The sequence below is a fragment of the Moschus berezovskii genome, chromosome 4, assembly GCF_049115385.1.
Source record: "Moschus berezovskii isolate FMDL1 chromosome 4, NW_MosBer_1.0, whole genome shotgun sequence".
Taxonomy (NCBI): Eukaryota; Metazoa; Chordata; class Mammalia; order Artiodactyla; family Moschidae; genus Moschus; species Moschus berezovskii.
This window is the reverse complement of record NC_142463.1, coordinates 3145263-3161010: the sequence shown is the minus strand read 5'-3', so window position 1 is coordinate 3161010 and position 15748 is coordinate 3145263. Positions and strand designations below refer to the sequence as shown.

General features: G+C 56.0%; 1 protein-coding gene across 1 annotated transcript in view; it reads left to right on the top strand.

Annotated features, from left to right (window-relative positions):
- Positions 1-697: 697 nt before the first annotated feature.
- RAMP1 (receptor activity modifying protein 1) overlaps positions 698-15748 on the top strand; it is a 42627-nt gene continuing 27576 nt past the window's right edge. Inside the window, exons 1-2 of the mRNA XM_055402867.2 lie at positions 698-831; positions 10500-10638. Of these exons, the coding sequence (XP_055258842.1) occupies positions 780-831; positions 10500-10638 (191 nt within the window). The 5' untranslated portion in view covers positions 698-779. The remainder of the gene's footprint in view (positions 832-10499; positions 10639-15748) is intronic.

Below are 15748 nucleotides of genomic sequence, written 5' to 3'. Positions count from 1 at the left end.
CCCCATGTCAGGCAAGAAGTCCACAGGGGCCAGCTTTCTGTACTCGCAGGAGCCCTCTTCTCTCTAGCCCAAGACCCACACAAACCTTCCAGGCACCTCCTCCCCTGCACCCACACCTCCCCATTCCCGTCATTCCGGCTCCATTCCAGCACCACGCTGGACCTGTGGGTCCTTTTTTGGTTACTCTGAATGTCTCCAAGCTCCAGGGCTGCTTTTGTCCTCTCAGAAACCCCAGTGCCTGCACCTTGGGTGAGGCGGATGGGCCAGCGTGGCCTGGTCTTCTGCAAAGTAGACCCCGGAGGTAGAGCGGTTGTAACCCACAGAGCGAAGGAGAGAGGGTGCCCGGCTTGGCATCGAGAGGCCCTGTTTAGAAGAGCCGCCCCAGTTAAACAAGTGGCCAACACTTCAGCAGCATCCGTGCCTCGGTCGAGGTCGTCGCCGGAGTGTGCGGTTCCCCGGGAGGGTCCTGGAGACCCTGCGCGGCTCCCTCTCCTCTCGGGCGAAGCCTTCCGCGTCCGGCCCCGCGCTCGCCTCTGGTGCAGCGCCTGCCCCCGCGCCCCGGCCGGCAGGTGCTGGCCAGCCCGGCTCGCCTGCCGCGGCCCCATCCCCGCGCGGGCCACCCCTCTGCCCGCCTCCCCTCCACCCGCCGCGGGCCGCTGTGGGCCGGGCCCCGCGGCCGCCGCCTCCCGCCGCTCCGCTGCCGCCCCCGCCCCCGGTGCGGCGGGCTCAGTCCTCGGCGGGGCGCGCTGCGGGCGGCTGGACTCGGCTCGGCTGCGGCCATGGCCCCGGGCCTGCGCGGCCTCTGGTGCCGCGGCCTCTGGCTGCTCCTGGGTGAGTAGGCGGGGGTCCCGGCTTCGGCTCCGGACGCGGCCGCGGGCGGGGGACGCCTCCCTCCGGGGAAGGGGCGGCTTCGGAGGCGTCGCGGGGGCACCGGGAGCGGGGCGCAGGCACTCGGGTTCCTAAGGAAACCGTAACCGCCCTCGTGGCACCTTGGCCCCTGGCTCCGAGCGGTTTCGGGTTCCAGAATCAGAACCACGGACCATTTACCTAGAAAACTGGCTAAAACTGAAAATCTGACACATTCACAGCCAACGGTTGCTGATTTGTACATAAGCCTCCTTTGCACAAATGAGGCCAACCATTCTTTTCGGGGCATTTCCACAGGTGGGTGGGTGTGTGTGCGTGTGTGTTGACTTGCTACTCTGTGTGTGTGTGTGTTACATGTGTTTATTTGCCACTCTGTGTGGGTGTGTGTTGACTTGCCACTCTGTGTGTGTGTGCGTGTGTGTGTGTGCGTGTGTGTGTGTTATATGGGTTGATTTGCCACTCTGTGTGCGTGGGTGTGTGTTGACTTGCCACTTGTGTGTGTGTGTGTGTGTTGCTAGTAGCAGTCCAGAGAGGGGACTCTTGGGGAGGTGGCAGAACACGCCTGGCTTCCTGTTCTGAGACAGTAGCGGCAGGAACCTGCCCCTGACCTTCTCAAAATTTAGCCAGAAACTGTCATCTTCAGTTCCCTCTTCCAACTGTTTTCAGAAAATGCCAAGCAACCCTCCTGAACTGCCTCAGCTATTGGATTCATTTTGTGTAGTTACCATTTAATAAAAACCAAATCAATCATGTAAAGTGGAAGAATCCAGTGGCCCAGGGAGGCCCCATGGTTCTCCCTGGTAGCTGTGTCCTGGCCCCCGAGCAGTGATGCTGCCCTTGAGGAAGGGGACCCCACACTGTCGTGTAGCTGCTCAAGAGGCAGCCAGGGGCCACAGGGCTTGTCTGCGAGGCGGGAGGCTGCTACTCCAGGCTTCCAGTTCCCACACCTCGCCAAGGAGTGTTGGAGCTGCCCAAAACCCTTAGCATCTACTTCAACAGAATGTGCTCTGAAAGCTGATCCTGCCACTTAAGTGTTTTTGCTGAAGTTATATGAAAAGCAGAATCTTATAATAATATTATTCTCTTCTTTTGCATTAGGATCTGTGGGTTTGACCTGGAATGTACTGTTTTAGTTTCTTAAGAAATGAGCGTTTCTCTTTCAGCAAGGTAGAGAGCTGGGCTGAGTCATTTTTTAAGCATAAATAAACAAATTCTCTTTCCTGCCATCCAGAAGCTGCACCCTCTAAAGCTTATGTAAATAAAACACTTTATCATAATCCCATATTAAAGACCTTCCTTGTTTACCAAGAAAATAATACATATCCTGGTGGAAGGTCAAAGTCCTGGAACCCTAACATTCTGAGAGGTCTGGCTAATGTTATATCATGGAAGAAGAAACACAGCTTTATGAGGTTATCAGCTCATTAGTGTCATTGGAGCCCAGCGGTAATCAGAATTAGGAGAGCACACGTTTTTCTTCTCAAGGGGTAGTGTGAGCTAGAGCCCCTTGGTGATGACGATTTTGCTACCCAGAATTGCCAGGTGGAATTTCTTATTTTTCATCAGTCAGAAAAGAGGGACATTTCCAGAGGAGCCAGAGTCCTTGTGTGATGACTTCGTTGTAAGCTCCACCTTCTCTTGACAGTGCTGGCCAACACTGGCCTGCCTGTATGAACTCCTTTGTCATCTCCTGGGAAACACGCACCTCCCCCGGTGTGCTGGGGGAGGGAGTACTTCTTCTAAGGCTGCTATGTCCCTGGGTTGGGAAGATCTCCTAGAGAAGGGAATGGCTACCTACTCCACTATCCTTGCCTGGAGAATCCCATGGACAGAGGAGCCTGGCGGGCTACAGTCCATGGGGTCGTAAAGAATCAGACACTGGGTGACTAACTGTGTTTATTGAAATATGTGACTTTATATAAATACAAGGGTAGCTGTTTGGAACCGACCAGGACATCACAGGAAACGCAGTCCATGTGACTGCTTCAGATTGCCATGTGCTTTAAGTCCAGAGGCGGCTCTAATCCTGGAGTCCGCATCTGAAAGGTTCTTTTTTTGCTCGACTCAGTGTTTCTGTTCACCCTGTGTGTGTAGTGGCAGAGAGACGTTTCTGGGCGTCCGTCTTCCTTCTACAGCTGTGTGCCCGGCGGTGTGCACACCGTCAGTGCCAGGCCAGGGCTGTTGAGAGACGTTTATGCCCACATTGGAAGTGGCGGTAACCACACGTCAAAGAAGAGTTTTAGGTGAAATCCTTACTCAGGGCAAATAGCTAGTTGGGGAAAGTCGGTTCCTCCTGCTTTTCCTCCAGGATGAAGCAGTCCCATAGCTTCTCCTCAGTTAGAAACAGTGCCTGGCAGAGTGATGGCGGCGCCCTGTGTGACCTGAATTCCAGTGAAGACGCTGAGCCGTCAGCAGGGCAGCGGCTTGGCAGCCTTCAGGCCCAGAGCCCTTCTTTCCTGAGGGCCGCCTGGCACAGAGGGTGTCCCGCTCCAAGGGCCCTGGCCCAGGCCCGCCCGCCAGGACCGTCTTGGGGAGGGACCCGGCACCTGGGCCCAACTCTCCGTTCTGTCCTCTCGGCTGGACATTCGGGCCGTGCAGCCAGGTCCCATCCCAGGAGCCACAGGGGCCCCGGCTGTGAGGGCACCTCTCCAAGACAGACACACAGACAGACCTGAGTGAGCCCCGAGAGGTGAACGTTTCCAGCCCGTGACCCCATCGCATTTGAGTCGGACGTGTGCCCTGCAACGTGATGGGCCTGGTGGGTGGCAGACGCGTGGTGGGCTCTGAGAAGGGCATACGCCGGCAGGCAGGGGAGGATGCAGCGAGATCCCAGCCCAAGAACCTCTCGTTCTGCTGGGGACTCAGGGGAGACCCGAGGAGGAGACGGGGAGCCTGGGGAGGGGCTGGGGGAGGGGTGGAACCCCTGCCGGCCCTGTGTGCCCCCGACCCTGCCCACCTACCCCTGCTCTGCAGCGTCCTCCTGGCACGTGGAGACCACAGGATGCTGCTGGAGCTCTTCCCTGGCCCCCCAGCCTCCTCCCACCCCCAGCATGATGCGCCCACAGGGATGTCATAGGCACCAGCCCTTCCCCACTCCAGGATGGATGACCTTGGGGCTGGGTAACGTTTCTAGAGAACACATCTGTTCTTAGCCAGGAGGGTTATGTCAACACAGCAGCAGGAGGAGGCTCCCAAGCTAAACAAGAGCTTATTCTTGGTGACATAATGACAGTATTGTTGTCCATGGAGAAAAAACAAAAATTTCCCTAAGATTGTTTTATGTTAGTATTTCCTTTGACATCCAAAGACATCACTTCAGTGATCATTCAAAACACAGATTCTGAGCAGCTTCACTAAAGCAGGGTCCATGGCCAAGTCTTGGCAGGGGAGCAGAGGACCCGGGCGTCTCATCACAGCCAGGCCGCTCTTATTTCCTGCTCATTAGACCTCCCGGTATCTCCTTCATGTCTGTCCTTGATCCCACCCCTCTCCCTCCCGGGTGGAGCTCTCCAGTGACTTCTGTGGGACCAGGGACCAGAGGCCGCCTCCCGCACCCACCTGGGCAGCATCCACCTGTGTGTGCTTCCAGAGCTCTGTACCCCCATACCTGAGAGGCTCACCAGCAAGGGTTCTGTTGAGCCAGACCTCACCTGGGAGGATCAAAGACAGCAGTTTACCCTGCAGATGACTGGATGATAACACCTGCCTCGCTGTCATACGTTCCAGCCCACTGTCGACTGGAACGAAAGCAGTCCATGAATCAGATAGCAGACTTGAGAGCTGGACCATAAAGAAGCCCGAGCGATGATGAATGGATGCTTTCAAACCGTGGTGTTGGAGAAGACTCTTGAGAGTCCCTTGGACTGCAAGGAGATCCAACCAGTCCATCCTAAATGAGATCAGTCTTGGGTGTTCATTGGAAGGACTGATGCTGAAGCTTCAATACTTTGGCCACCTGATGCAAAGAGCCAGCTCATTGGAAAAGACTCTGATGTTGGGAAAGACTGAAGGCAGGAGGAGAAGGGGACGACAGAGGATGAGATGGTTGGATGGCATCACCGACTCAATGGACATGAGTTTGAGCAAACTCCAAGAGATGGTGAAGGACAGGGAAGCCTGGCGTGTTGCAGTCCATGGGGTCGCAAAGAGTTGAACACGAATGAGGGACTGAACAACAGCAATAATAAACCTCATGTTTTGGGGGAAGAGGCCTGAAAGGCAAAGGTGAAGTGAGGTGACAGAGGTTGGCCCCTCTGCATGAGGCATTATTGCCCCAAGCAGATTCCAGGGTCCATTTGTGCGCAAGGATGCTGTGGGCTGGGTAGATGTGCAGATGAGGGAAGCACTCCCTCCTCCTGATGACTTCCCCCCCAGTACCTAACGCTGGGGTCACATGGTGCCAGGCCTGCAAGGGGCTTTCGAGAAGCCAGAACAGACCTGGAACGTTAAGAGAGCCATCCCTGGCCAGGAGTGAGGAGTCTCCCAGCTGATCTGCTGAGGTGGGGCACTGGGTATGGGGGAGGCACAGGCTCGAGGTCCCCTTCCCCTTCCATGGTTGGCTGTTGAAGGGTTCCTGGTAGCAGTTGGAAGATAGGGTGATGCACAGTCGGAGAGGGCTCTGTGCTGGGCGGGGCGGAGGAGGTGATGGTTCACTGGGCCTTGAGGGTTGAGTTGAGTTTTCACTTGTCACACAGAGGTTTTTTTTTTCATTTTGTCTTTTGGGTTCTTGTTTTCTTTTTCCAGAGCAGATAGAGAAAGGCTGAAGGCAACACGTTCAAACCACGTGCTGTTTGTTTACATCATCCTCTGGGGCAGTTAGGGACTGGCCAGGCAGGTAGCTTCCTGGGCATTTGTCTCCCAGGTGGCTGTAACCAGGGGAGTCCTGGAGGGGGTGGTTCCCAGTGTGCTGGCCCCAGCTGGGAGAGCAGGAGGTGATTCAGCAGGAGCGCACAGAGCAAGGCTTTTCCTGCGGCTATTAGGGAAAGGTCCAGGCAGAATAGAGGTGGCGCTTTAGAAACCCCATTCCTTAACCTGTAGAAAATAGGGACGAGCAGAGGCGGTGTGAAGATCAGCTGTAATCACAGAGCTCGGATCGCCCGCTCTTTACGTTACCTCAGATTTACTGCTTTTAACTGAGGAGTGATTTCCCTCATGGCTCAGCCAGTTAAGGAGTCTGCCTGCAACGCAGGAGGCCGGGGTTTGATCCCTGGGTCGGGAAGATCCCCTGGGCATGACAACCGACTCCAGTACTCTTACCTGGAGATTTCCATGGACAGAGGAGCCTGACAGGCTACAGTTCATGGGGTTGCAAAGAGTCGGACACGACTGAGCAACTTCACTTCTTCAATTCCATTGGGCAATTGGCATAGAATAAACAATGCATTTCAAGTGTGTGACTTAGAAGGTCCTGGGTGTGTATGCACCCATGTGGACTCAAGACTGTGAGTGTGTGTACCCACCACCTCCAAAGCGTGCCGCTGTTGCCTCCTCTTCCTGCCTCCTCCCACCACCCCTGCGGGGCTCACACGCTGTGAGTCACTAAGGACCCCTCACACCGCAGACCCGCAGGGAGGGCCTCGTGCGGCTGGTCCTGTGGACACTAGTTCTGGAAACCAGCCCTGTTGGCCCACTTGGTGCAGGATGGTCTCATTTCACAGAGAAAGAAACTTGGCCCAGAGGTGATAGGGCTCAGGGGCCCAGCCTGGGTGGTGGGGGCGGTGGGCTGGGGCCCAGAGACCCACAGGCTCCGCCAGGGGAGGCTCTGAGCCCAGCTGCCCGGTCCGCCACTCCAACAAGGGAGGGGCCCTTCTCATGGCTCGTCCCGCACCCGTGACCCCGGCCCTGGGAGGCCCATGCGGGTCTGCAGCTCTGTCTCTGCAATCGCGGCCTGAGCTGAGCAGCAGCAAGATAGGCTGGTTCTGTGGGCATGCAGCCGCAGGCCAAGGGCACAGGTGAGAAGAGACCTGGCGGGTCCTCCCCTGGGCCCTCATTGCTCGTTAGAAAGCCCAAAGGCCCTCAAGCCCCAAGGGCCCCCATGGGGCCTAAGCCACCCTGTCTTTCTGGCCCCAGGCCCGTTGCCATAGCAATCTCACTGCTGGTCCTCTTCCTGCCAGGGCCGGGGGCATTCCCCGTGCTTTCTCTGAGCCCCTCCAGGCCCAGCCAGCCTCCCTGCACTGAAGGACGCCAACGTGAGGGCAAGTCCTGCCTCGACTTGCTGCTGTCTGCCCGGCAGCCTCGCACTTGGCCTCTTAAGACACGCTGTGAAGGATTAACCTCTCAGTTACCCGGGAATGGGAGCCACCTGGTCTCAAACAGCTGGTTTAAAACATTAGGCAGTGTATTCAGTTTTAAAGCTGTGATGTGGCCTCTCTTGGCAAGTAAAAAAACTATATCAGGCTCATTTTTTATTAAACAAAAACAAAAAACCCAGCATCCTCCTCCTGTGCTTAAAAATGAAACTGGTTTCTAGATTCACCACCCAAGCAGCTTGCCCAACATTATTCCCGTTGTCAGAATGGCCGGGAGAATCAGCTCTGGGCTCCCGCAGGGCAGGAAAGAAAGGGTAGCGGTGAGGGGCAGACTTTGTCCCCACAGAGCAGAGGGAACAAACACCCTTGGGACACAGACAGCGGCTCCCAGAAAGGTGGGAGCTACCCGACCATGGGGCAGCCCCGATCCGGGCCACGGAACCGGCCCTACAGAGGGGCTCGCACCCACAGTGGGGGCTCGAGCATGACCTGAGGCCCGGAACGATTGTGGGAGACCGTTGCGGGCCCCCCTCTAGCGCCACGTCAGCCCCTGGCTTTCGGTTGCCCCCGCGCCCTGAGGGAGATGCACGTTTTTCTTCCTTCTCCCTAACCCGGCCCTGCCAGCGCAGGAGGGGAGGCCAGCACCCTTCCTGGCCTCCTGAGGACGCTCCGAGGCGCCTCGGTGCAGCCCACGCATGGTGCGCTCTGCTACAGCGGCACGTCGCCGACTTGTTCGCTTGACAAATAATAAGCTCCAAAATCACTGTGGATGCTGATTGCAGCCATGAAATTAAAAGACGCTTACTCCTTGGAAGGAAAGTTATGACCAACCTAGATAGCATATTAAAAAGCAGAGACATTACTTGGCCAACAAAGGTCCGTCTAGTCAAGGCTATGGTTTTTCCCGTGGTCATGTATGGATGTGAGAGTTGGACTGTGAAGAAGGCTGATCGCCGAAGAATAGATGCTTTTGAACTGTGGTGCTGGAGAAGGCTCTTGAGAGTCCCTTGGACTGCAAGGAGATCCAACCAGTCCATTCTAGAGGAGATCAATCCTGGGTGTTCATTGGAAGGACTGATGCTAAAGCTGAAACTGCAATACTTTGGCCACCTCATGCGATGAGTTGACTCACTGGAAAAGACTGATGCTGGGAGGGATTGGGGGCGGGAGGAGAAGGGGACAACAGAGAATGAGATGCCTGATGGCATCACCGACTCTGTGGACATGAGTTTGAGTGAACTCCGGGAGTTGGTGATGGACAGGGAGGCCTGGCGTGCTGTGATTTATGGGGTCGCAAAGAGTCGGACACGACTGATAGACTGAACTGAACTGAACTGAAGGCTCAGAGCTGCTGGCTTCCAGGGAGGGCAACGGGCGATCAGTGGGCGGCCAAAGGAGAGGAAGACCCCCGCCCACCCTAAATGAGGCCTGGAGGAGGAGGAGGAGGCCATGGAGGAGGCCGGGCTGCATCTGGGTCTGGGCGTTGGGGAAAGGCAGTGCGCGGGCAGGCCAGGGCAGATTGTGCAGAGTGCTGTGGGGGCGTGGGCACCTGGGTGGGGCCTTGGGAACGCGGCTGGAGTCCTCCGTGAGCCAGTGTCTAAGCCCTCCCGAGCTACCTGTGACCCTGGCACTCCACCTGTGCATGCAGGTGGGCTTTCTCAGGGGCATCTGGATGGAGCCGGGGTTGGGAGCAGCCCCTTTCCCCAGCTGGTCCTCGGGTGCACGAGCTGCGCCGGGTGGACCCGGCGGGGGCCCCATCCCAGGGCACCCAGGGCAGGCTGGCCCGCTCCGCACGCCTGCAGGTCCTCTCCTGGGGCTCCTCCAAGGGGATTTTCCTCTTGCCAGCCTCTCATCTCCCGCACCCACCTCCCGTTACTCCTGATTTCTCTGGCTGAAAACCCCCAGGGTCCTCCCTGCTTGACCAGCTTCCAGGTGCCCAGCCTGCGTGTCCAGATCTGGGGGACTGAGGGACACCCTCCAGGTGGCGGGCGCAGGACCGGGCTCCTTGGTGCTCAGGCAGTGAAGTGAAGTGAAGTAAGTCACTCAGTCGTGTCTGACTCTTTGCGACCCCAGGGACTATACAGTCGGTAGGATTCTCCAGGCCAGAATACTGGAGTGGGTAGCCTTTCCCTTCTCCAAGCGATCTTCCCAACCCAGGGATGGAACCCAGGTCTCCCGCATTGCAGGCGGGTTCTTTACCAGCTGAGCCGCAGGGTGAAGCCCGAGGCTGTTTTCAGCTCCTGCCGCGAGCTCCACCTCTATCTCCGTGTGCCGTGGGCTCCCTTTGTTTGGCTTTTTATTTGTGATTAATCACAGAGTTAACCACAGTCCCTGGCAATCCATGGGGTCACAGTCAGACACGACTAAGTGACTGAACAAACACATCACAGTGCTGTCCTTGTATTGCTGTGAAATGTCACTTTGTTGGCTCGGGCCCCTGACAAGATGTGTCCAGCCTGCCGTCTGTCACTTAGATAAGTGGACTCGTTAGTCTCCCGCCCCAATGGGCCACGCGGAATTGGGCACTGGAGGTCCTCACGTGGACCCTGGAGAGGAGGGTGGAGCCCCCTGCCACCACGTACACCCTGGACTCCCCAGGGCGGGGGGACTGAGGGGGGCCCTGTGCCTGGCCAGTCCCCAGGGCAGTCTGCCCTTCGCCTTCGTTTGGGACGGCCCATCGACTCTGTTACCTGTAGTCAACACCTCTGTCCACCTGTTCCTCTGCCCAGTCCTCACGGGTGGAAGGGTAGGAACAGCTCAGGTGACAGCCTGGCAGCTTGGTTTCTAGCTGGTGAACACCCAGACCCAGAGAGCAGGAGCTTGGTGCTGGGTGGTACAGCCCGGCCGGCACATGCTGGTGGAAGAGTGGAGCGGGGATCTCCAAGACCCTGTGCCGCTCACCAGCTCCCTGGGGCAGGCCGATTCCTCCTGTCACTCCCGGGCAGACGTGCGGGGGCCTCGTGGGTTATCAGCCTGTGTCCGGTCCCGGCAGGCTGTTCTCGCTGCTGCAGTTTCCACATCTGCGAAGTGGAGGCTTAGGAACCAGGTCGGGGGTGGGTGAGGCCGAACAGGTGCGTGAGTGTCAGACCGTGTCCCCCGGACCAGAGGACGTGCAGTCCCCGCTCTGGAGCCCAGAGAGACTGCGGTCTCAGACACACCGTCAGCGGGCAGGCCTTTGCGGGGCCCAGGAGCCCGATGATGCAATGACCCAGCTGGAGCCCGGACGCCCCTCCCTCCCCTCCCCTCCCCACCCCTAGGTCGCAGCGCCCCCAGGGCATCAGGGCTACTCTGTGCTGGTGGGTGTGGGCCGCGCAGGGTGGAGCCAGCCCCTGAGCCCGCGGGGATGGGCGGGCGGATGACTGTGGCGCGGGGCTCTCGTTGCAGTGACCCAGCTCTGCCCGGCCACCGCCTGCCAGCGCGCCGACCACGGCGCCCTGCTCCGGGAGTCCTGCCTCCCGCGGTTCCAGGAGCACATGGAGGCCGTCGGGAGGACCCTGTGGTGCGACTGGGGGAGCACCATCGGGTGAGTCCGGCGTCTGGGGGTGGCGGGCGGGCTGCGAGAGGGTCGCCCTCGAGGCCCCGGGGCCGTTCCTCACCGACAGGCTGGTTCCCGCGCTACAGGCTGCGATCAGAGAGAGGGCGAAGCGGGCTGCACAGGGAGGGCGGGGGCGTGACCTCGACCACCAGGCTCAAGCTGGGTAGCGGGGCAGAGGTGGCAGGGAGCAGAGGGCTCCGTCGGGCTGGGTCCAGTCTGGGATGCTGGTGGTGGGAGTAAGATCCAGCGCCCGGGGGGCCGGGTCCCTGTGACAGGGGGCCCCCTCCCCGGTGCAGGGTGGTCCCCTCAGCCTCCCGCTATCCCTGAGGCCCAGCCAAGGCTGTCGTCCCGCCTGCCGGGAGGCTCGGGCTCGGAGCTTCCTGGAACTGTGGGTGGCTGCACGCCCCTCACCGAGGGCGGCTGGACATGAGCCCCTTCTGCTTCCCTACTCGGTCCTTCTCCCAAGACATCCTTCCCCCTGCCCCACAGGGTTCATCCCGGCGCCCCTAGGCTGCTCGATGAGGTCAGGAGCTCCCCCCAGCCAGGCCTGGCTCCTTCATCTTCTAGGGCAGCCAGCAGCAATCAGCTTGTCTGTGGTCGACATTCAAGGCTGAGTTTTCCTAGGCTGTGTTTCCGCTTCAGTGTTCGGACCCTGGGGGCACCTGGGGGCTCCAGTGGGCAAGGAAAGGCAAAGAGAAGCACCCTCCAAACACCGAGGTCACAGCAGGGTGGATGACCCAGCCAGTCATGCGGGGTCCCCAGTGTGTGTGTGCAGGTTTCCAGGCTGGGCTCCAATGTCGCCCGTACAAGGACTGCCCTCGGTTCACACCCCGGCCAGGACACACAGGAGCTGGGAGTGGGGTCCTCAACCTCCTGCAGTTAACGTGAAGCCCATGCTTCCCTCCAGGGTTTGAGCAGAGGCTCCGTGGCAACCACCCTGGCAGGGTCTTCTCCTCGTCCTCCTCCTCCACGGCCTTCAGGGTCTCCTTTTCTGAGCCGAGAAATCAGTCATGAGTTAGAAATCAAAGGGGGAGGCAGGTTATTAAAAATCAGCTTTTCGGGCTAGTGGGCCTCCCGCTTCCCTGAAGGGTTTGTGTTTAAATGAAAGGTCACACATTATTAAGATGCAGAGAAGACGCCAAGGGGTCCCTGGGGATCTCTGCTCCCCCCACCACCACCCAGCTTTATGCAAGTGATTTGTGTAGACAGATTGCAAACCAGTGGCCTAGCAGAAGAGGTAGCGCAGGTGGCAGGTGACATGCTGAACGAAGCAGTGGTGACAGGTTCCTAGAAATGAAGCCGCCGCAGACGCTTCCCGACTGTACTCAGAGTGCAAACAGGAGTCATTATCACCGGGCCCAGAGTCTGCCATCCTCCCAGATGAGCCAGGCATGATTCAGCTGGAAATCGGAGCTGGGGGGAGGGGTTGCTAGGAAATTTCTTTATTTAAAAAGGAAATCAAGACCACTGAGGGAGGGAGAGGCAGAAGTCCCCATCGTGAGAGCTTCTCAGCAGGTCCGCTGGGGCTAGCGAGCTGCTCGGCAGAATAAAGGCCCTAGAGATGTGTGCCGGAGAAGGCAACGGCACCCCACTCCAGTACTCTTGCCTGGGAAATCCCATGGGTGGAGGAGCCTGGTAGGCTGCAGTCCATGGGGTCGCTAAGAGTCAGACATGACTGAAGCGACTTAGCAGCAGCAGCAGCAGAGATGTGTGCGCCCTAACCTGAGACCTGGGAACATGTTCCATTGCATGGTGTTCAGTTCAGTTGCTCAGTCATGTGACTGATTCTTTGTGACCCCATGGACTGCAGAACATCAGGCCTCCCTGTCCATCACCGACTCTATGAGTTTGCTCAAAATCATGTCCATCGAGTAGGTGATGCCATCCAGCCATCTCATCCTCTGTTAACCCTTCTTCTGCCTTCAGTCTTTCCCAGCGTCAGGGTCTTTACCAGCGAGTCAGCTCTTCGCATAAGGTGGCCAAAGTATTGGAGTTTCAGCATCAGTCCTTCCAATGAACACTCAGGACTGATCTCCTGTAGGATGGATTGGTTGGATCTCCTTGCAGTCCAAGGGACTCTCAAGAGTCTTCTCCAATGCCATAGTTCAAAAGCAACAGTTCTTTGGTGCTTTGCTTTCTTTATAGTCCAACTCTCACATCCATACATGACCACTGGAAAAACCACAGCTTTGACTAGACGGACCTTTGTTGGCAAAGTAATATCTCTGCTTTTTAATATGCTGTCTGGGTTGGTCATAACTTTTCTTCCAAAGAGCAAGCGTCTTTTAATTTCATGGCTGCAATCACCATCTGCAGTGATTTTGGAGGCCCCTAAAAAATTCTGTCACTGTTTCCATTGTTTCCCCATCTATTTGCCATGAAGTGATAGGACCAGACGTCATGAACTTAGTTTTTTGAATGTTTAGTTTTAAGCCAACTTTGTCACACTCCTCTTTCACTTTCATCAAGAGGCTCTTTAGTTCTTCTTCACTTTTTGCCATAAGGGTGGTGTCATCTGCGTATCTGAGGTTATTGATATTTCTCCAAGCAATCTTGATTCCAGCTTGTGCTTCTTCCAGCCCAGTGTTTCTCATGATGTACTCTGCATATAAGTTAAATAAGCAGGGTGACAATATACAGCCTTGACGTACTCCTTTTCCTATTTGGAACCAGTCTGTTGTTCCATGTCCAGTTCTAACTGTTGCTTCCTGACCTGAAACAGGTTTCTCAGGAGGCAGGTCAGGTGGTCTGGTATTCCCATCTCTTTCAGAATGTTCCACAGTTTGTTGTGATCCACACAGTCAAAGGCTTTGGCAGAGTCAATGAAGCAGAAATAGATGTTTTTCTGAAACTCTCTTGCTTTCTCGATGATCCAATGGATGCTGGCAATTTGATCTCTGGTTCCTCTGCCTTTTCTAAATCCAGCTCGAACATCTTGAATTTCATGGTTCACGTACTGTTGAATCCTGGCTTGGAGAATTTTGAGCTTGACTTTACTAGCGTGTGAGATGAGTGCAATTGTGCGGTAGTTTGAGCATTCTTTGGCATTGCCTTGCTTTGGGATTGGAATGAAAACTGACCTTTTCCAGTCCTGTGTCCACTGCTGAGTTTTCCAAATTTGCTGGCATATTGAGTGCAGCACTTTCACAGCATCATCTTTCAGGATTTGAAATAGCTCAACTGGAATTCCATCACCTCCACTAGCTATGTTCCTAGTGATGCTTCCTATGGCCCACTTGACTTCACATTTCAAGATGCCTGGCTCTAGGTGAGTGATCACACCATCACGGTTATCTGGGTCATGAAGATCTTTTTTGTATAGTCTTTCTGTGTATTCTTGCCATCTCTTCATAATATTTTCTGCTTCTGTTAGTTCCACACCATTTCTGTCCTTTATCGAACCCATCTTTGCACAAAATGTTCTCTTGGTATCTAATTTTCTTTGCGAGATCTCTAGTCTTTCCCATTCTATTGTTTTCCTCTATATTACGTGGCGAGGGGGAGGTAAATCACAGATGGAACTAAGGTTGCTAACCAGGTGACCTTGAGGTGGGGGATTATATGGGTTATCTGGGTGGGTCCAGCACCATCACTAGGCTCCGTAAATTGTCCAACTTTGACAGTTTGGGCTTCCCTGGTGGCTCAGACAGTGAAGAATCCGCCTGCAGTGTGGGAGACCTGGGTTTGATCCCTGAGTTGGGAAGATCCCCTGGAGAAGGGAATGGCTACCTCTCCAGTATTCTTGCCTGGAGAGTCCCATGGACAGAGGAGACTGGTGGGCTATAGTGCACGGGGTTACAGAGTTGGACTGACTGAGTCTGACACTTTCACTTGGCGGTTACGGCGCCTTCAATTTGACTTTGGTGTCCTTTTGGCCTGCCCACTCATCCTCTTACTTTCTGGCACCATGGGATTCTCCAGGCTCATTTTGTGCATTTTCTGCCCCAGCCCTGGAATCAGCCATTTTTCCAAGGAGCCGTGGTTCCTTTTATTAAAGAGCAGTGTTCAGAGGCCAAGATAAACATACACATATATTCCTATTAGGGCTTGAGACGTAACCAACGAAACCACGCAAGCCCAAGAAGAAAAAGAACATGGGTGAATCCCCCTTTACCCTTGGTGTGGGGCAAGGCTATATATAACTATTTATTTCAAGGAGGTGGCTTATGACTGTGGGATGTGCCAAGTCCGAAACCTGTGGGGCAGGCCAAAGCTGGAGGTCTTGGGCAGAGCTGATGCTTACAGCCTCAAGGCAGAATTTATTTTTATTTTATTTTATTTATAGCTGTGTTGGGTCTTCGTTGCTGGGCTTGGGCTTTTCTCTAGTTGCGGCGCCCGGGCTTCTCCACTGCAGAGCATGGGCTCTGGGCCACTTGCATTTCAGCGGTTGTGGCTTGTGGGCCTTAGAAGACAGGCGTGGTAGTTGCGGTGCCCTGGCTTAGTTGCCCCGTGGCATGTGGGGGCAGGGGTCAAACCCACACCCCTGCATTGGCAGGTGGATTCTTATCCATTGACCACCGGGGAAGTCCGAGGCAGAACTCCTTAACTTGCTGTCAACGCCTTTCAGCTGCCCCACCCCGGCCTGCATCATCAAGAACAGTCTCCTGCATTTAAGGCCATCTGGCCTCCATCTCCTCTGTCCTGAGAATGGCTCAGGGGTCACCGCTCAGTCCTTCCATGTGTGAGGATGTCTGGGGAGCCTCAGATTGCTCAGGGGTCTGACCCATCGCCACTCCAGGTCCTTGCAGGGCCGCTGGGCCCAGGAGAGCAGGCTGCCGTCTGTGTACCAGGCCAAGTCCACCGCATCCCGCAGGTCAGCTCCGTAAACTGCAGCCCTGGTTCACTAATGGGAACCTAACATGATTTAAAGCATTAACTGGGGGTGTAATCTAATTGGGGAAGCTTCAGAGGAGATGCGAAATGTGTCATCAGATGCTCTTGTTTCCAGAGACCTTCCTGCGCTGTTGGTCGGGGAGGGGAGGAATCTGGAATGTGCAGGACTCAGCTAGGAAACGGCTGGTTTTATTTATTTATTTTTTAAAATATTTGTTTACTTGGCTGCGCTGTGTCTTCGTTGCAGCCTGCAGGATCTTAAGTT